General features: G+C 40.3%; 1 protein-coding gene across 1 annotated transcript; it reads left to right on the plus strand.

Moving 5' to 3' along the window:
- The first annotated feature begins 2,348 nt into the window (after positions 1 to 2,348).
- SNX33 (sorting nexin 33) lies at positions 2,349 to 17,933 on the plus strand. Its single transcript, XM_075208273.1, has 4 exons — positions 2,349 to 3,101; positions 11,439 to 12,135; positions 13,191 to 13,903; positions 15,077 to 17,933. Exons 2-4 carry the CDS (start codon positions 11,453 to 11,455, stop codon positions 15,328 to 15,330), a joined length of 1,650 nt encoding a protein of 549 aa, XP_075064374.1. The 5' UTR covers positions 2,349 to 3,101; positions 11,439 to 11,452; the 3' UTR covers positions 15,331 to 17,933.
- The last annotated feature ends 4,169 nt before the right edge of the window (positions 17,934 to 22,102 follow it).

Consider the following 22,102-nt stretch of genomic DNA (forward strand, 5'->3'; position numbering starts at 1 on the left):
CTGTCAGGATGCCGGAACGAGTCAGCTTACTTAAAGCGCCCTCTGCTGCTTGGTGTCTTGAGTGAAGCTTGTTGTGTTTTCTCTCCCTATATAGTGCATTCTGTTCTGCTACACAGATATGCTCTCTGTAATATGTGGAACAACGTTTGTACATATTGTACTGCATATATATTGTATTGTGTATACGTATTTACATATACATATATATATATGCACATATATTCATATATACATACACACACACATATATATATATATATATATATACACACACACACACACACACACATTTATATAGACACACACACATAATATATCTATATATATCATAGCTATATAGTCTAGTTATCTGTTCTGCCTGCCTGACTTTATGTCGGGATAGAGCGCTGGGTGCATTACCCATCCATGCCGACTGCCAGAATGGGTCTGACGGTACACTACCCATCCATTCTGACTGCCGGGATGAGCTCTGAGGACCTCAGCCATCAATTTCAGATGCCGGAATGGATGTCTCAATATTTCAGCCATCAATCCAGGTGCCAGAATGGATGTCTCAATATCTCAGCCATCAATTCCAGGTGCCGGAATGGATGCCTCAATATCTTAGCCATCCAATCCGGCTGTTAGAATTGACAAGTGCCGGAATGGGGGTCAAAGTACCCTAAACATCCATTCTATCTTCCAGAATGGAGCTCCAATTACCTTAGCTATCCATTTTGGGTGCCAGAATGGGTCTGCCAGTAACTTAACCATCCATTCTAGCTGCCGAAATGGAGCTCTGAGGATCTTAACTATCCATTCCAGAATGGAGGTCTGAGTACTTAAGCCATCAATTCCAGGTGCCGGAATTGAGGTCTGAGTACCTTAGTCATCCATTCCGGCTGCCGGAATGGGTCTGCGAGTACCTTATACATCCATTCCGGGTGCCGGAATGGGTCTGCCAGTACCTTAGCCATCCATTCCAGCTGCCGGAATGGAGCTCCAAGGACCTTAGCTATCCATTCTGAGTGCCAGAATGGGTCTCAAGAAATCCATAACTATCTATTACAGGTGTCTGAATGGGTCTGCCAGTACCATAGCTTTCCATTCCGAGTGCCGGAATGGGTCTGTCAGTACCATAGCTATCCATTCCGGGTGCTGGAATGGGTCTCAGTGTTCCATAGCCATCCATTCTAGGTCCCGGGAATGGGGTTCTGAGTATTTTACCCATCCATTCCGGCTGTCAGAATGGGTCTGCCGGTACATTACCCATCCATTCCGTCTGCCGGAATGGTGCGCCGAGGACCTTAACCATCCATTCAGGCTGCTGGATTAGAGCTCCAAAGACCTTAACCATCCATTCTGGCTGCCAGAATAGAGCTCCAAGGACTTTAACCATTCATTCCGAGTGCCAGAATGGGTCTGTCAGTACCATAGCCATCTATTCCGGTTGCCGGAATGGGTCTCAGTGTTCCATAGCCATCCATTCTGGGTCCTGGGAATGGGGTTCTGAGTACCTTACCCATCCATTCCGGCTGCCGGCATGGTGCTCCGAGGACCTTAACTATCCATCCCAACTGCCGGAATGGAAGTCTGAGTACCTTAGCCATCCATTTTGGTTGCTGGAATGGGGTTCCAAGTACATTAATCATCCATTCCTGCACCCAGAATGGATGATTAATATAAACAAAACCATGTGTATAAATCGCAAGACAAAGACATCCATTCCGGCACCTGGAATGGATGACTAAGGTACTCGGAGCCCTATTCCGGCAGTCAGGATGGATGAATATTATACTCTGAGCCCAATTACGGCACTTGGAATAGTTGTCTAAGATACTTAGAGCCCAATTCTGGCAGCCGAAATGGATGACTAAGGTACTCAGGCATCCATTCCGGCACCTGGAATGAATGGTTAAGGTATTCAGACATGCATTCCGGAATGGTTGGCTAAGATATTGAGACATGTTGGAATGGATGGCTAAGATATTAAGACATCGGAATGGATGGTTAAGGTACTGGTACATTCATTTCAGCAACTGGAATGGATGTCTGCAGACAACATATCTGTGTAGCAGAACAGAATGCACTACACAGGTAGAGAAAACACAGCAAGCTTCATTCAAGACACCAAGCAGCAGAGGGCGCTGCAGAGAGCCAAATCATTTCTGGTGTTCCGGCAATTCCAGTTTTCACCCACACTCCAAAATATGTATTTTAGTCATTACAAATAACTTTTATATAAAGCGTTGAAACCTGGTTTATAATTTTCATTACTGCTAATCTGTGTCATAAAAAAGCCAAGGATTGTGTAGAAGTGAAAACATAGTGCTGTAGGACGCTATTAGCAGCACCTCCTCTGGGAAGGAGGGACGACTAAAAGGAGGAGTTTAGCACAACACAGGGGTAAGAAGGAGCAGAGGGGGGTTGTTGTGGGTCCAGTAAGATCCTAAAAGATCTTTTATCCTAAAAAGAGATCTCCCATCCCCCCAGGTTGTAGGACTGGCTTTGTCACACCCTCAGGCCACCTCCAGGGTGAAGGTAACACAGCCCTTCAGCCTGGTGTGAAACTCGAAGGAAAATGTAGAAATGCTGCAGCTCTCTCTGTCTGTCCAACTTCCAAACTCCCTGAATCCACAGGATCCCAAACACCTACATGGAGGAGGGCTGGCAGGGCGCTGACTGAAGACGTATGATCCTGGTGGCACATGGATAGTCCCTTCTCTGTCGTCTTGTTTTCTGCAAACGGAAATAGGTTTTTTTTGTTTTTTTTAAGGACTGAATTCCTGAGGTTCTGACTCCTTACATCACAGGGGAAGTTTGACATGGTTTTTTTTATCTGTAATCAGCAAAGTAGGATTTTACTTGTTTCCTGTGCATCGTGATCGTATTCCAGCTGCTGCATGAGAAGTTTATTTCCCTTGGAAATTCTAAAGTTGATTTCTTTAACTTCTCTTTGGTGAATGATGGATGATTCTAGTCCTTTATAAAGTGGGTTTGATATGTGAAAGGAAATTCTCCACGTCAAGTCTTTATGGATATAGTGGATCTTTACTGAATTATTACAATATTTGGCCTCTCTGCTGAGTCTGAGTTGAATCTCCAGGCGGATAACACTTGGGGTGAGTTCCTGTATTGTTTTGTTTGTGTTGGGATCTGTCCTGTAAACAGTGCCTCAGTGTTAGAGTTGAAATTCACGTCATACCTGTTTTTGTAACTAATAGTCCTTGGAAATATATTCACTCTGGTTTTTAAGTGTGTGTAATGCACTCAATTGTGTGTGTGCATTCATATAAATAATGTTAAAATATAACAATAGAGGGAGATTCTGAGAAAAATATCTAATTATTTTGCTTAATGGGTAATTATGCATATGTTGCATTGTGATTGGCTGCAGGACAGATTAAATTTACTATTAGCAGGTTTAGAAATGTTAAGGGCTGTAATAACTTGTCATTTAAACATAATAAACATTTAATTACTGCTTGCACCTACATATTGAATGAATTGATTAGCAATGTCACACAATGTATGCAGGTCCTACTAGTATAGGAGACTGACAAATTGCAAATAGTAGCACATGCAAACAATCTTCAGTGGGACTCCTATCTGGTCACATATAGGGGCTGCCAGTACCCCTTGTCTCAGTCCAACAGTGGGCTATCTTGAGCTGGGTCACTGGGCTACTTGTATTTTTTTTCACCCATAAAAATGTTACTAATAGGCCGCTGTGCTGAGTCTGACTTTCCCAGGCTAAAATTTGCCGGCCAATCCTTGGTGATCCTGGCAAACTGTAGCCCAATATTGCTAAACTAGTGAGATGCCCAAGAGTGGTCTGAACAAAATTACTTGAGACATTTTTGGCATACCCATAGAGCCCATCAACGAGTGACCATTGTTGGCCTGTTTATGGGGTCATCTCCCACCTACACTAAGAGCTCATCCCAAGTGCCAAACAGATGGATAGAGGCAAATTGGAAATGAATGCTAGGGCTAAGTGCAAGGATCAGCTTGTGTGTGGACAATTAGAAATGGTTACCCAGTCTAAGTGATGTTAAGAGGGATGTACATGGAGAGAAGTAGGTAAAATTGCGCTGCTCACAGGTGGAAATGCAGGCATGGCGGAGGTGGTGCAACAGTGCATGTGAACTAGGAAGTATGATTTCATGTTAGATTTAAAGAAATATCTTCACTCAGTTTGAGGACTGTAAATTTGGATTATCCAGAGGTTAACAGCTTGAGAGAAGTTTATTACTTGAGTGTGCTGTAGGCATGGTGGAGCACCAAGTAAGCAGTTTCGTGAGAAGTAAATATATTTTGGAATATAAGGAGTCACTTTTGGACATCCCCCTTTATCTAACCTTTCCCCTTTACGTGAACCCAAAAGCCAGAAAGTGCTCGATCCTGTAAGTTCTCACGAACAGGGACCTTGTTCTCTCGCATCCGGACCTCATTTGTCAACCTTGTATATACTTATGTAAGATTTGTATGACTTGGTATTTTTGTGGCACTTTACAAATACACTATGATGATCACACTATTTCCCTGGAACACCAGTGCATTGCCGGCCATCCTAGGATTTACATTAAAACTGTTATGAGCTTTGGATTAAACTAGTCTGCCTCTGCAGAGAGCCGCATTGCCAGCTGCTTCAGGTAGTGGGTGGGTTTGTAGGTATGTATTATATAACTTTCTTTTCACACAACCACCTCTCGTTTCTTTTTATTTTTGTTCTTGTCCATATGTAAATTCTTTCAGTCTTTAATTATGCTGATATAAAAACAATGAAGTATAAATTCTTACATGTAACTATAAAGAGCAAGTAAACCAACTATTTAGTATCGGTACATGTGAGAGGCTGCATATTACTGAGCTGAATAATGTATATGAAATAACTAGACTGTGCAGCAGGTTGCCATGTTAGGAAAGACACACAGTAACTGGCAACCTGAGAGACCTGCTTTGCAGAACTTCACTCTGTGGATTGCAGCAGAATGTCAGGGTAGAGTTCTAGAGTATTCCTGACTCAAATGTGTTAAACATTGAGCAGAGCCCTTTAATACAATTTTTATTTTAAATTCTTCAATAAGAAAAATTGAAGTGGGCCCATTGACACGAGAAACATAATAGCCCTAACTTCCATGGCATGGAATGGGCTATGTAATCGTTAACAATTTTATGGGCGTCATTTTGGAGCAAAAAAAAAAAAGAGCAAATTTGCACGTTGGCAAAAACATATTGTACTGCAGACAGATGTAGAGTGGTTTGAGGTGTGTCCTAGTTCAGCTCAAATTGCAGTGTAAAAATAAAGCTGTCTAGTATGTGTGTGCTACATGCAAAAGCAGCCAGTATATTCCATGTAAAATGCATTTGCACCCCTTGCATTGCAGCCAACACGGTTTGTCCAGAAGTAAATTTGCTCCTTTTTTTTTTTTTTTTTGCTTCTAACTCTCTAAAGGAGGCCCTATATGCCTTTTAGTTATTGAATGAAAGTGTTTGGAAGGTCACAGTAAGCATTCACTAATATTTTATTGGACTAAACAGACAGTAGGTACACATTGTGAGATATCGCCATCGGATAGCATTCATACAGACATTGATCACTTTTATCATATCCCTGGTACCTTAGTGACCATGGCAGCACCATTATACAATAAATAAAAGACATTAGAAGAAATGCTGAGAATGTAAACACCACATATCATACAATACTGGATCCCACGGAGATCAAATTTCAGAAAACCAAGTGGTCTTACATAGAAATTACCATTTTTCCCATGGATTAAATGAAACCTTTTTATTAAGAATCTGAGGATTGCCCAGAGATGAATGCACCATCCCATCTTCTCTGTTCCAATGTCAAGAATACAGAGGGCTCCCACCCCAAAATGGTCAAAGCTACCATAAGGAGTCTGGGCCTTATTTAGTTTTAGGAGCAGATCCAAATAAAAGTTGGACAAAACTTGTTGCTCTGCAAGAAGTGCTAATTAATTGTTACTTTGCATGTATGGAGAATAATGGCATGCTTTTGCATGCAGCACACAATACTTGACTGCTTTATTTTGACACTGCTATTTAGAGTTGAGCAAGGATGTGTCATCCATCAAACTCTAAATCTGTTTTCCCATTTTAAATCTCTGTATAATTTTGCAAAGTCGCTCCGTCTAGCTGGATTTACTTTTAACTCTAAATGAGGCTGTCTATGAGGGACAGGACTATCTAGCAAGAAAATCACTAGGTCTAGTTATATCTTTAATCCAAAACTTAAATTGAGTCTAGTAAAATTAGCCCACTGGTAAGGATCCCCAAAAGTGAAATGTTTGCGCTTTCAGAACAGCACATTTTATGCATACTTGCCAACTCTCCCTGAATGTCAGGAAGACTCCCTGAAATAGGGTTGATCTCCCTCACTCCCTGAAGAGTCTGGCATTCTCCCTGATGCTGAGCCAGTACAGGACGTGGTTGGCTTCGCCATCTGTGGCATAATGACACAATTCAGAAATTGTTTCCTATGTATGTATTGATGCCTTTGGAGGTGGCCATTTTCATGGAGACCAAGATTGAATCAAAGACTGACAGGTAAGGCAACATGACTTCAGTAATGGAGACAGAAATGTAAAAGACACTTCAGTCTCTGGAGATTCATTAGCTGCTTTTCTTTAACGCATAGTTGCCTACCCGGGAGACTCCCGCATTTCTGGGAGACCTCCCGGGAGAGCAGGGCAATCTCCCGATTCTCGCCCCAGCAATAGATAAGTGGTGGGGGTGGGGCTTAATGACGCAAATATTGTGTCATCTTAGCCCCGCCCATAATTGTAATTGGCCAAAATTGTGACAATCATCTAGGTGGTGGGGCCAAAATGATGCAATTCGTCACCTCCCCTGGAATCTCCCTGCAGCCAACGAGGAAAAGTTGGCAAGTATGATTTTATGCAAGTGACTAAGTGTAAAATGCCAATGATATATAATAGTATTTTCTTTAATTATAAAGATAAACTTTAAGCTGCAGTCTTCAAAATTTAGCCCCATTCCTCCTTTCAAGTGGCAAGTGATGGGCCACACCTCCTGTGGCGCAAATTGCCACCTTAAGGCCTCCCGTCCCACCCACTTTACTAGTGGGCAGGTTGTGGGAAGATGACCTACTCCAAGACCTTCAGATAGAGCAGGCAAGTATAATTGTATCTTATCTGTACTTCCACCAGCATGTCTCTCCCATTGGGACATATAATGCCACTTAAGATCTATATTTGATACATAGCATTCCCCACATGAATTATGTTCTGTTCTTTCAGTGAAATAGGTTTGGGCAATTTACCAGTGATATAGCAATACAACAATAATTATAAAAAATGACAGGTAATATGGTGGTTATTAATGACTGCAGTATTCCTGGTACATGCGGAGCCATGGTCCTCTCTTTTTCAGCTTTGTACTTGTTCCATAATGTAATGACCCCGCTTGGAGAGGAGCGCTCTCTAGTGGAGGTAATAGAGAGGACTGCAGGGGGAAATCACTACAGAGAAACAGCTGGTATGGGGGAAAGAAAATAGGATGGAGACAAAGGGGTCTCTTGGTCATATGTATGTTTAACATAAAGTCTGTGACATAAACAATACTCTCAGATTTTCAATTAAATGTGAGGTTTAATCCACACTAGTGTTGAGCATAAGCAGTATGTGCCAAAGTTTCAGCCCTCTAGTGACCTTTTTCAGAGGTAGTGACAAAGGTCACATGTAAAAATTATACACACATACTATAAATTAAATATATAAGATAGATATTTATTGTGGTATACATTGTTTAAATCAATACATTTGCTAATATAGTTATTGCCAATATTCCCAAAGTGAGTTTTTTCTCTCCAGTGCTGGATTGATTGAATTGTTAGTTTCCTCTTGGGACAAAAATTGATTTGGTATAGCAATGCTGGTAAAACAAATGCTGGGTGACCTTCATCAGGACCAGAAACGAAGCTCAGCTTCTTACAAAACATCTAGGTGATAATAAATAAGTAAATATCTTTGCAAATGAAAGAGATTTATCTCCAAATCAGAATGGCAACATCGCTCTTCTTCTCCCAGGAAGAAGCTGGATGGATGTAGCTGAAAAGTTTCTCTAAAAATTTAGGATGTGAGGTTTGGCTAAGATGGATTTCCTGTAATAAAATATACTAAGCTTTATGTTTGCGATAGGACATAACTAAGGTCCTACTCTTTGGGAAATTGAATCCCTTGACATTATGCAACAGAAAAAACATATTATTAGTATGCATCAACTATTCACACATTGATTACCCAATCATATTGATTAACCCTTGGTGCTTACAAAGCTCCACTACCTGGCTGATAATAGATTGGTCACAGATATGAAACAGTATAACAAAACAATAGTACTAAAACTTTAAACAATCTTAACAAGGTTTAGGGGCATAGTGCCACCTGATAGTTTCCTTCACTTGAAGGGAATGAAAAGAGGAGGCCATTTATTGTGTACTCAAAATACAAATGGATGGGAAAGAAAACAAAAAAAATATTTATATTGGGAGTCCCAAAAATGAACCAGGCTTTTATATCACACATTCCACCCACTCAAGGCAAGTTAAAACAAAGGTATCCACAAAAGGAAGTTGGGTATTTTCAACCTGCTCTATAGCCGCCTTCTTGGCAGAGAGGCTTTTCTGTTACCACCCAGGAGCCACCTGCTATCCTGTCTGTGAAATGTCATCCAATGCTGTGACCTTAATTTGCAGCTTGAGAACAAGAACTTAATACCAAGTGCAATTCCGTTGTTATTCATAATTGGAAAGGAAATCTGGGGTTTTGCACCCTGAAGTTACAATGTATGGCTTCTAGTGCCTGCCCAGACAGGATCCTGACAACCAGTAGTCAGAATACCGAAATAAGCATCTCTTGAACTATTGTCCTTCTCCAGGTTCTGTCGCCATATTTGGTCTGGTTGAAAGTCGGGTCCATATTCCATAAGCAAATTGAATATATACAGGAACAGTGGTGGAAGTACCATTGGTGCAGCGGGTGCAGTGCTCCGGGGCCTATGGAGATAATGGGGCCCACTGCATGGCAGATGCGAAGGTTTGGGGGCCCCAGTTCTCTACTCCCCGCCTACCTGCAGCGGGGCCCGCAGCGTGCTAGTTCCGCCTCTGGTCTGGAATACCTTTTACTCTGATTATTTCTTATAGACTGGTTGTCTACATTTTCCTAACATTTGTAAGCTCATGCTATTTGTCCTGCAAATAAAGTACCATTTTGTACAGGTTATTATGAGAATATCAGCTCCACCTGTTTGTTCTGTGTGTGTCTCTGAGTCTGCCAAGTCCTGCCACCAAGGTAGTCGCTGATCTCTAGATCAACTTTCTCTGCAGCTGTAGGTGGCATGATTGTGTTTCTCACCTGTTTTTTTGGATTTAATAAATCGTGGACATGGTGATGTGAGCTCCAAGGTTAAACAGCCATCTTGGCTTGTACTACACTTGCACCCCCCTCGCCCACAGCATTCGTCAGTGGTTCCTACTCTAAATTGAATTGCAGCTCTTTCCTCACCTTTTGCCTTTTTCTCTTTTTTTCCCCACTCTTTATTATGTTTTTTTACTTTTTTATTATTATTATTATTATTATTATTATTAATAAAAATGTCCTAAAATTACCCCTCCCCCAAGAAAAAAGAACTAGCATAATCACATAGACAGTAAAACACTATTTATTAGTAATCATTTGAATGATGTAATTGCCAGAAGCAATATCATCATTTATTTATATAGCACCACCAATATATTTTTGTGCATCCATTACAAAAGTAGGGAGCATGACATGCCTCTGGCATGGAAATTAGTTTTATGCATTTATATATTTTTTAATTTTGTGCCTGTGTCAATAATCATTGAGCGTATTCCTTTACTCTGTTAATAGTGAATAATTATTAGCTGTTCTACTATACTTTAGAACAGGTGTTGAAAACCAAAAGTGACATTGAGCTGTTGAATAGAATGTCTTCCTGTGCACAATCAGATCGCTTACATACAGATTAAATGGATTGTGCATTTTTACTTTATTTTTTAGCATAAAACTGGCACGTTCAACTGTTTGCTCAATCCACACATCATGCTTCCTTTTAGGTGCCAAATACAAGGAAAGAATCGTAGGAATTTATTCATGCTTGTGTTCTTAATCCAGATGTTCAGGATTTCAATCTTAAGAAAAGGATTGTTCTGAATTAAACTTTTATTTTCCCCCTAAATGTGAAATTTGCAAACAGGACACTTACATTTGTATTGGCAATATGGGCATGCACATAGTGAGTCACACAGTCTGCATGGCTGCAATGCAACTAGTTGACATTCACAGTTAAAGGTCAGGCATTTGTGGCATGCACGTAAATTGCAGTTCTGCATCTGTAATTCATGTGTCCAGATATAAATGGCTGATTTTGTAACACTAATTGCAGCAGAGATTAAATGTGATTTAGTTAAGCACTTTAGAAGCACAACTGTAACAGTCGTTAGTGGAGCAATTTATTCTATGCAGAAGAAGGCAATTTTCAGACAAGTACCATGCATAATAATATCTTTTGCCTTATGGATAAGTTTGTAGGTGGTAATTTGTAATGCTATAGCCACTGTACTGTCATGTCCTGTGGAGGATATGGATGTTATGGTCTTGCTGTGCAGGCGCTGAGAATGTTGCTGTGTATATTTGTTTTTGCAGTAATTCTTGCTGTAACGGTACTCCAACCTTTTACACTGATATGTACTCTGGGAAACAAAGGTCCACACCCAACAAAAGCTATTAGACAGAATATTTCTCAAACAATGAAAAGTACATTTGCACTAGATACAATATAAAAATAAATTCTAAGAATTGCATGCAGAGATGTCCATCCACACAGCTGATGAACATATTGAATAGATACTGAAAAGACCAAATGATCCATATAATATTTAATAAAACCTTATAAGCAACTAATTCATTCTGACTCAAATGACAATTATATTTTACGTTCCCAATGTCCATCGTATTATTTAGTTGGATTATACAGAATAGTTCACCCACGTGTTTGAATCCATTAAACGCACTCTTGTTGTTGAAGTTTCCAGGGCTGGCTGCAGCTACTGACCTACCAAGAAATGGGGAAACTTGTTACTTCCTCACATTGAACTAACATTGGCTAGTAAAAATAGAGAGAAAAGCAAACCACGTAGTTTTGAACATGACTGAAACTCTGCTTTGGGGACTGTTGTCTTTGTGAACCCAAACTAAGAGTGGCAATATCGTACAAATGACAAGGAGCAATGTGGGAAGATATATACATTTGTGTTTGGTCTACATATAAAATTAACCCATCTGTCAATATTAAACATAAAGGAGCACTGAAAATTGTTTATGAACAGTTACATTGTGACCTATGTTACTGGAACATGCAGCTAACATATTCCATTCATGTTGCAGTATTTTTCTTCATCATGGCATTGAAAGCTCGAGCCCTATACAGCTTCCAGAGTGAAAATAAGGAAGAGATCGATATCCTAGAGAATGAGGAGCTGCGTCTTTTGAGTGATGTTTCTCTAGATGGATGGCTTCAGGGAACAAACAGCCGTGGTCAGACGGGGCTCTTTCCAGCATCCTATGTGGAGATCCTTCACCAACCCCGCTCTGGTTCAGTCCAAGTAGACTTCCCAACACCCCATACAGGCCACACAGATGGCACTCATCATGGGAGTTATGATGATGATGAGGAGGATGATGATGATTGGGATGACTGGGATGATGGTCAATCTGTGGCAGAAGAACCCAGTGGGTCAAATGGGGTTCCACACAATCAGCCACAGCACCACTATCACCCCAGAGCTGAATATGCGCACCGACCACGGCCACATCTAGAGCGTCAGGACAGCGTGGCCAGTTCAAAGAGGGGAAGTGTGGTGGGGAGGAATTTGAATAGGTTCTCCAGCTTTGTAAGGTCAGGTGTGGAAGCCTTCATACTTGGAGATGTCCCCCAGCTAGCTAGAGTACCTGAAAACCATGTCATTGAGATGGGACCCATGGGGCCACAATGGAGATCAAGTCCTAACTCTTTTGGTTGCTCTGTGGAGGAACCTACTAAGCAAACAAAGTTCAAAGGAATTAAGAGTTATATCTCTTACAGGTGAGGAAGCATGTACAAACAGGAATGTGTGTCATGTCATATCTGTTAGCATAGTGAGTGAAATCTGTGCAGTGTGGAGCAATGTACAGAACTGTGTGTACGCACTGAAAAGTGCTTAAACCAATGTTTGCACATAGTGCCCTATGTTTATCTGTGTTTATTTTTTGATCACTGTTTATTTTTTGTGTGTGTGTTGGGGGGGGGGGGGGGGGGGTTGGGATTTCTTTTTTGCAAGGAACACGTGTGTTGATTACACAGTTTGTACTAGGGGGAGCATGCATTTTCAGTGTAGAGCCCAGAATTATATGTGGGTGTGTCACATAGACAGTGGTCTGCAGTTTGCTTTTGCATTTTTCTTGTAGATAGTTTTCAGGTCACTGTGTCAATTCAGGGAGTTAACAAAGGGTGTGGGAGGGTGTTATTCCAAAGGAATGGTAGAATTGTTTTTCTGTCACTCTGCAGGTTGAGCGACATGTTTCATCTGTTTCTCTGAACACTTTTTCAGCTAGTCCTGGCCACATGCTGTGATATTACAGCCAATATTGGGCAATTGGCTTGATATCAGAGCTTGTGTATCCTGGAAATTACTGAAATGTACAATAAGTTTCCGACTGAAATCGATCACATCAAGGCATGTTATTAAATCCAGTCAGAAGATGACTGATATTGTCCTCTTCTGAATGGATTAATGAGCCCCGGTAATTGCAGAAGTCATGCGGCCACTTTGCCCAACAGCTTGGGAGGTCATCTTTGTCAAAATAGTATAATTCTCCCACAAACTGGATCTGTCCATGAGACCTTAAATGACCAACCTCGGTGTCCTATGTTCTCAAGAAACATCTTTGTCCATGTACACTGATGGTGGCTTACGTGAATTACATATCTTGCATTCTTTATAAAGTTATAATTGTTATATTTTCCAGCCATAGATGGCAATAATTTATTTACTTTATAGTTTCCTTTTTTTTTTTTTTTTTTTTTTTAAGTCATTATCACTACTAACTATTATCATTTGTTTTCTGCTGTCTCTCACTACTACTCATTCCATTCTTCAGGCTTACTCCGGGCCACACAGTCTCTCCTGTTTACCGGCGATACAAACATTTTGACTGGTTGTACAACCGCCTCCTGCACAAATTTACTGTCATTTCTATACCCCACTTGCCGGAGAAGCAGGCCACAGGACGCTTTGAAGAGGACTTCATCCAAAAGCGTAAGCGACGGTTGGTCCTATGGATGGATCATATGACCAGTCACCCTGTTCTTTCACAGTATGATGGTTTTGAGCATTTCTTGACCTGTCAGGATGAAAAGCAATGGAAAGCAGGCAAGAGGCGTACAGAGAAAGATGAGATGGTGGGTGCGAGCTTCCTGCTGACTTTACAGATACCTTCCGAACATCAGGACCTTCAGGATGTGGAAGAGCGTGTGGATGCCTTTAAAGCTTTTTCAAAAAAGATGGACGAGAGTGTCCTTCAATTAAGTAGTGTGGTATCTGAACTAGCACGTAAACATTTGGGAGGCTTTCGTAAGGAATTTCAGAAGCTTGGAGGTGCTCTGCAAGGTCTCAGTCATTCCTTCCAGCTAGACCCACCCTATGGTTCAGAGCCATTGGTCGGAGCTATCTCTCATACTGGACGCACCTATGAAATAGTAGGTGAGATGTTCGCTGAGCAGCCAAAGAATGATCAATTTAGGTTTCTTGATACACTGTCCTTGTACCAAGGTTTGCTGTCCAACTTTCCAGACATCATTCACCTACAAAAAGGTATGTCCTGAACTTATATTCAGTAATTGGGTTATTTTGCTCATTATTAAGACACTGTTTCTACAGTTATGCTATGATGAACATTTAAACTGATAAAGATATTTCACATTGAATTCCATTCAAAATCTAGAATTAGGTGGTGTTTACAAAGTTACGAATAAATCCGAGGCCTTCCCTATATTAGTATTATTATTAGTAGTGGTAGTATTATCCTTTATTTATAATGCGCCACAGAATATCTGCAGCACTGTATATTATACAGGCAATTGACCATACAGGGTAAAACAGAACAGTGAACGAATAAACCAAGACTCCAAGGGCTCCAAGCATAGCAAGTACAGTGAAGTTGGAGGAGGAGAAAAGCTGTAAAGACAGGAGGGAAGAGGGCCCTGCTCATAAGAACATACTAAAGGGGGGGTAAACAGACCGCAGGCACAGGAGGGAGTCATTAGAGGGGAACAGGCTCAAGAAGAACGCAAACGTGGGAGGTGAGGAGAACAAGCAAGGAGATGGTTAGGTGGATGGCTGGTAGGCTTTGAGGAACAGATGAATTTTAAGTGGTTGTTTGGAGGTGCACAGATTATGGGACAGACGGATAGAGCATCTGAGGTTTTTTCCAGTGGAGGGGGACAGCCCGGGAGAAATCTTGAATTCTGGGGTGGGATAAGGTGATTGGAGTGGAGGAGAGGCGACAGTCCTTGGCCGATCGCAGGGAACGGGCTGGAGTGTTAATGGAAAGGAGGTTGGACATGTATGAGGAAGTGGAGTTGGAGAGGGCCTTGTAGGTGAGTGTAAGGAGTTTGAAGAGGATTCTGTAGGGGAAAGGGAGCCAGTGTAAGGCAAGGTAGACAGGAGCCGCAGAGGAGGAGCAGCGTGAAAGGAAGATAAGTCTCGCAGCCGCATTGAGTATAGAACTAAGGGGGACGAGGTGGGAGTGGGGGAGGCTGGTGAGAAGAATGTTACAGTAATCAAGACTGGAAATAATGAGTGCATCGATAATGGTTTTAGTGTCATCTTGAAATAGGATGGGCTGGATGCTGGTGATGTTGCGTAGTTACTGCTGATTATATGAACTGTGGCAGAATTTGCAGTTGATATTTAAGTACTGATAAAAAGAAGACAAATGATATCCTCCTATCTCACTTTTTGTTCCTTTGTGACTGCCTCCCTCAGGAGCATTTGCCAAGGTGAAGGACAGCCAGCGCATGACTGATGAAGGGAAGATGGAACAAGAAGAAGCAGATGGAATGCGGAAGAGGTGCCGTGTAGTGGGTTTTGCTTTGCAAGCAGAGATTAACCATTTTCACCAGAGGAGGCTGCTGGACTTTAAACAGGCAGTCCAGCATTATTTAAAGGAACAAATTCTATTTTATCAGAGGGTGAGCCAGGAACTGGAGAAAACTCTACATTTGTATGATAACTTGTGACTTGGACATGATTTATCACGTTTGGCTGGGAATTTGAGTTGGCTTTACTATTTGCCAGATGCTGTTTTGGCATTGCCCAGTGAACCTGTTCTGATAAGTCACCATGTCTTTCTTCACTTCCATGTACGTAACAAGGTGCCTTTTACAATGGAAGGGACAGAGTAGAAAGTATGAAGAAATATGAGTTATTGGAAGAGTTTACAAATGGAGATCCTGTTATGGAGAAAAACGGTGATTGTTAATCGGTGTTTATATTGGTAAATGTATATGGTTTACAAAGTGCTGCTGCGCTATGAAAGCACAAATACATTGGAGCTTTATTATATAATTCCAGGGAGGCTGAGGGTTCACAGACAAAGTGCTTGGATGTTACGTTTTGTTAGAATGTAAAATAAATATTGTGCCTGTTATGTGCACACAGTGGAGTCCGCCATTTTACAGACTAAACCAATATTCAGCCTAACTATTCACTAAGATACAGTCCCATTACTGGCACGGAGAGATCCTTTGTGACTTCACTTATTTCTAGTGACTTAATAAACTGCAGTCCATGAATATTGGTTCTGCCAGTAAAATGGCTGCCTACACTGTGTATAGGTTACAGATGCACTTTAAATTCCATTGTAAACTAAATTACATTTTGAATGTTATAACATTTCTAATATTGTATTCATGTGTTGTTTTTTTTTTTTGCATTACCTTTTGTTTAGTGTATTTTCATTTTTAGATAAGTGACCAAGGATTATATTTTTCTGCTTCACTTCAGCAGACAACGCAGAGTACTCGGATACCATGTCTCGTCTTCATCGAGCAAAGTGTTTTGGTCTACTAAAGTTACTAAGCAGCAGCGGCTTGGGTCACATTTCAGTAACTAGTCTCATCGTTGCAGGCTTCAGTAAGCAATGACCCCAGAATTAAAGGGTGCGTCTGTGTATGCCGTGAGCAGGGTGGAGACTGATTCTGTGTTTGTATAGATTTGCTTGCATACACGCACACTCTGTGTGCCCTAGAGGGAGTTATGTCACCCATTAGGAATGTAATCCATTCAGAGCAAGGCAATGGCAAGTAATACTTCCACACAACATTACACAGCACCAAACAGTTCTGTAAAAACTGAATTGTTACACATCATTTGTGTAGAGGCAGGAAGATGAGATCAGTATAGGAACCTGAGTGCAAGCTTAAGGTACCAGGTTAGTACACTGTGTGGTCAATTTGCTGAGTTGTTCCCATACAGTTTTTGAAATGTTTGGTACAGTTTGCCTAAAGTGTTTTGCATACATCAGAAATTTATTTATTTCTATGTTACTATTATATGCAATAACAAAGCTGGTAGAGTGTGTTCTTATGCATACATGTGCTGTAGATGTGCTCTTTCCAAGAGCTAGCATACTGCATGTACAATGGCTGTAAAAAGTATTCCCTTTGGCATTTTTGTAATGTCAAATCCAAAAAATCTGTAAAGCATTTTCTTAATAGCACACAATATGTCAGACCATTATTTACATAGAAGCACCTTTAGCTGCATTTAAGACTGTGTATATTTGAGGGAGTCTCTGCCAGCTTTGCACATATGGACACCGCAAATTGTGCCCATTGTTCTTTGAAATATTCCTTGAGTTTCATCCGGTTGCATGGAGACTGTTGGCAAGCAGCAATTTTAAAATCGTTTCAGTGATTGTCGATGGGTTTGAGATCTGGCTTTTGATTGGACACACCAGGATATTCACTTTTATGTGATATTTAAGTCACGTCTGTGACTTTTGCTATCTTCTTCTAGATCATTGTCCTGCTGAAATTATATTGTGCTCTTTATTTTGACAGGTTTTAAAGTCTCTGAAGCAGACAAGTATTCCCATAACAATATGCTCCCGCCACCATCCTTTACGGTGTGGACAGTGTTCTTAGGATGATGCATAGTGTTAGGCTTGCGCCAAACATAGCACCTAGCGTTTAGGTCAAATAGCTCAATCTTGGTTTTCGGCAGACCATGGAAATGTCCTTCACTTTGTATATGGGTCTTTTTTAGCAAACTGTAGCTAAGATTTCATGCTTCAACATTTCTTTTTGCCACCCTTCCATAAATCACTGATTTGTAAAGCACTTGGGGCTTAATCTTGTCCCATGCAAAGTTTCTCCCATGGAAGAGTGTAACTCTTTAGAGTTTCCATAGATTCCTTTGTGGCCTTTCTAAGATGTTCTAGAAAAATTCATAGTTCTGTCACATTCTCTCGTTTCTTTATAATGGACTTCACAGTACTCTGGGCAATCTTACACCTTTGAAATCTTCTTCAATCCTGTCTCTGGTGCTTTTCAGTAATATTTTCTCGGATTTGCTTTGCATGTTTTTATCTTCACGATGAAGCTCTTATTTGGAAATGCATTAACCAACTATAGGACCTCTCACAGAAATCTGTATTTATTTTTAAATTAATCAAAACACTTCAATTCTGCAAAGGTGGACTACCTTCCATTATATGACCTCTGAAGGAAACTGACACCAAATTTGATTTGGTTGTATCCATGAAAAAGGGGTAGATACATATGCAATAAATTGTCTGTATGTTTGTTTTTATTTGCAATTAAAGAAAGCTTTAGATTTGTGGGTTTTATTTTTTATTTGACATTTAGATTATTTTCTGTTGACCAGTGGTAAAAATTCACAAATAAATTTTAATTCCATGATGTAAGAAAATAAAATGTAAAACCTTCCAGAAGGGTTGAATAGTTTTTTATAGCCATTGTATGTTGGATAGTTTGCAACTGTCCATATTGTAGATCCAAAATCCAATGTTCTTTCTCTACCTCTTTTGGACCCATTATTTTGCACTTACTCGTTCACTGGCTCTAAACATATTGGCTAGCTCCAAAACTCAATATAACTGTATCCACATAGTATATTTTTTTGTAAATTAATGCTTTGTGGTGATTGAGTAGTAAGCATTTCTTTCATATTCTCTTGCATTCATGAGTCTGGAAGTCTTGCGTTGGTAGATACACCAACTGCTAATATTCTTTTACATTCGATGAACATACATAAGATGTTACTTGCAGGGGCTTGTGTTTTCTTTTGTGAGCCAATGGTGTGTGTGTGTTTGTGTTTGTGTGCACGCTGCTAGTGTGCCATTGTTACATGGAACCATGCATCAGAATGCTACTAACTGAACTGTGTTCATGTCTAAGAAACATGTACTTTTGCAGCATGGCAAGATACTTTTGTGATAGACATGCTGCATCTAAGATTCGAATTTGGGTTTGTCAGAATACCGAGGGTTCTTGACAAAGCTATGTTCCTTTAAACTTAGTCGAATAGGTGGAATTCAAATTTTTAGCCTTTGTATTATTGTAAGAACTCTAGAACACAGGTCATATAATTATTGGGTTCATGTTGACAACTTAATTTTAATATTGAAATTAAAGTTCTCTGTATCCTGGTAGTGTATTTTCTCAGGGGGTAGCATTTTACTCAGGCACTTTTGCAAGGTGCATGTGTAGGTTGATATTGTATTCTTGTAAGGCATTCTTGACCTGCTAGGGCTTTATCAAATACCAGGGTGTTCACATTTGCTTTAACCCATACCAACTTTTCAGGTGTTGGCTTTGATTTTCTGAGCTGTGCAAGAAATGACATGTGCAGTATTATTGGCTACTAGATGTTGCATCATATTAGGTACATTGTGTGTGAGGTAGTAGAGTATTGTGAAAGGTCTTGCAGAATGAACTGCACTCTGCCAGCGCACACAGGGGTGTGCCTAACCATTCTACCACCTGAGGCTACTTCTGAAATGGCACAGTTGTCATTCCTTACACAGACATAAAGGACACACATGTCTCTTGTATCAAAACACAAACAACTTTCACCTGAACCCTACAAAAGTAATTAATTTAAAGAAACACACTTCCATATTGCAAAAGTACACCAGCAGTTTACAGATTAGGGGTCCACCAAATCCATAATAGTATGTGAATTTAAGAAACAAATGTTCCACTTTTTAGCCTGCATAGCTGATTATCCTCTCCCCTAGTTAACCCACCATTACCCATACAGAGCTGCCAGTCCAGCCCCTGCATTTAGAGGCAGCGCTATTGGTGATGGAAGTCTAAATCCATCTGAGCTATTCCAGCAGCTTTGAGGGGTTGTGCAGTGTATGGGACACCTGATTGGTTTTGTTGTGTCTCTTGCCTAATAAAGTTTGGCATATACTAAAAACCTTTATTGTAGTGTAGGCAGCAACTGATTGGATTAACAGTGGCTCCTCTTCAATAAGGTGGCACATACTAAATGCCCGTTGGCTCGGATTGCTCTTTTTACTGTCACCAGGCCTGGATGCAGTGCAGATAATGGTTTTGCTACATAATTTGGGAGTAATGTTTATAATATGGCAACCTCCTTAATGACACTTTTAGCGCTCTTTTAATGACTTTTTTTTAGATCTGTGGCAAATACCATCGGGTGAAAAAAAATCATCTAAATATTTTTTACATTTATTCTGAAAAAAAGGGGCAGGGATTTTTTTTTTGTATTTCAATAATGTTTTATAAACGGGGGATTTTTACATAGGTCTATGAAACAAATATATAAAAGCTGTGCAATATTACTAAACATCGTGCCCATGGATGAGAACCACATCTGTTTAAACAAATGATCTCCATTGTGTAGATGTGTATATAATTTCATATTTTCTGCCATTTCCCTACATTTTGTTGTCCCCAGATCATGCTGTCTTAGGCTGCTGCTCAACTAGATAGACTGTACATATATACATGCTTTATAAAGGTGTGCTTCACAGCAGCAGTGTGTGCTATAAATGTTGGTATCCGTGGAATGTGACCACCCCCTTCTCTTGGCACACAGCAACATCTGGAACTATGTGCTCTGTCTGTGTCTTTTGTTTGTCCAGTCCCTCCCCTTGTAGAATAATTAAGCCACATAAGGCTACTGTCTTGTGGGGTCATTCCCAGGCTGTTGGAGGAGGAATATATTTCATGTATAAGACGGGGTCTCTATCTTCTGTGCATTCATTTGTCTGTGAGACATGCCTTCATCAACAGGGATATTTCTGTCTTTTCTAAAAATATCACCCTGGAGGTTTTCTGGCCCTTTCAATGCCATGTTTTTCTTTTTACATTGGCCAAATGCACAGTACAACTTCTCTCCTAATTGATTCAGTATCTGTGCTCTTTTACAGCTGTAATATGATCATACGCAGTGGTTAGTACCCTTTATCTACCTAGAGTGTGTCCTATGTAACGCACACAGCTGAACCTGTCAGTCTGCAATGTATCCTTGCAAATTATATTCAAATGCTGGAATATGGCCATATACACACACGTGTTAGGGAATAAAGTGACCACGTAACATATACATGGTGACCCACAGTTATTATATGCCGTGAAAACATTGTATATGCCAGTGGATCCCAAACTTTCTCAGTTGGAGGCACCCTTAGGCTATCCATAATGTTTTTAAGGCACCCCTAAGCCAAAATAATTACCAAGTTGCACCCGCCTTGCTTATCACCGGCCCTAGCCAGGGTACCCCAGTGAGACTGCTACGGCACCCCAGGGAGCCACAACATATATGCTATATTTCAGGTGATATCAAATACAGATATGTTTGAGAAGTGGTTAGTAGAATAAAAATGCACTAGTACATAACCCTCAAATATTTTTAACTGAAAACTGTAAAAACAGTGACCGTACTTGTTACTTACACAATTATTTTTTTCTTATGGACAGGTGACATTTAAGTTTTTATATTTCAGAACTGTAGAAAAGTCCTTACTGTCTACTCTTATTTTTCTGCATGTGCTTCTGTACAGACTTACAAGTTACCACTGGATGATGGCGTTGATTGTGGAATAAGTCAGTATGATGGGTGGATGCTATAGATGTGGGATAGATAGCTGTAACAAATGGTGTTTGTACATATTTTGATCCTTTTAGCCACACAAAGGGGCAGATTCAGTTGAGTGTAGTGCCCCTGAACATCGCTGCCTTGATTAAGCTAAGAAATCTATGTTAATATTTTTTGCTCGCCTCTGAGAGGCAAGGAAGCATGAGCAGAAATTTCTGTAATAACTCAACGCAACATGTCTCCTAAGAGCTATTTATTAGCAGGTGACGGGAAGCACACTAATGGACACCTACCCCAATGTTATAAAGAATGCAAATTGTAAAATTAGTTATCCCATCATAGTTGGTCAACTGGAGGAGGTAACAATGAGCACTGCATTACAAATGCATAGTAAATACACACCTTAAAGGATAATTCCTAAAATAATTATGTAAAATGTCGCTGTGGGTTGACTTTAGTAAGCTATGCAGTTCTACTTGCTTGGATTCTGGTATTTCCAACAGCTCAAGATCTGTATCTTACATTCAATTATCAGCTTCTTTTGTAAAGTTGCTATCTGTATTTGTACATGTGATGTACACCACTTTGTTTTTTGTTCTGCAGTTAGGAAACTATGTAACTTATTTATTTTAGCTCAGAGAGTGAAGAACAGTTGTCATTTTACTAGAATTGCCAGTCAGTTAACCATATAGTGCTGGTTGAAGGTTATTTATTAACATAGGGTAAATATGCATCTACCCATAGCAACCACCAACATTTGCTTTCATTATCTAACATGCACCAGTTCAAAGTAAATTAACGATTGGTTGTTGTGAGTTACTGCAGTTTTAAACCTCATTAGCAAATAACTCTATGGGGCAAATTCAATTAGGGTTCCGGTCCGCGGTAACGCGCGTTACGGCGGAAAGTGTGCGT

Source organism: Mixophyes fleayi, chromosome 4 (assembly GCF_038048845.1).
Source record: "Mixophyes fleayi isolate aMixFle1 chromosome 4, aMixFle1.hap1, whole genome shotgun sequence".
NCBI lineage: Eukaryota > Metazoa > Chordata > Amphibia > Anura > Limnodynastidae > Mixophyes > Mixophyes fleayi.

Bases quoted from the DNA above. Each gene is read 5' to 3' on its own strand.
- SNX33 (XM_075208273.1), top strand. From the start codon at position 11,453: ATGGCATTGAAAGCTCGAGCCCTATACAGCTTCCAGAGTGAAAATAAG. The intron at 12,136-13,190 runs GTGAGGAAGCAT...TCCATTCTTCAG, and splicing joins AAGAGTTATATCTCTTACAG to GCTTACTCCGGGCCACACAG. The intron at 13,904-15,076 runs GTATGTCCTGAA...TGCCTCCCTCAG, and splicing joins CATCATTCACCTACAAAAAG to GAGCATTTGCCAAGGTGAAG.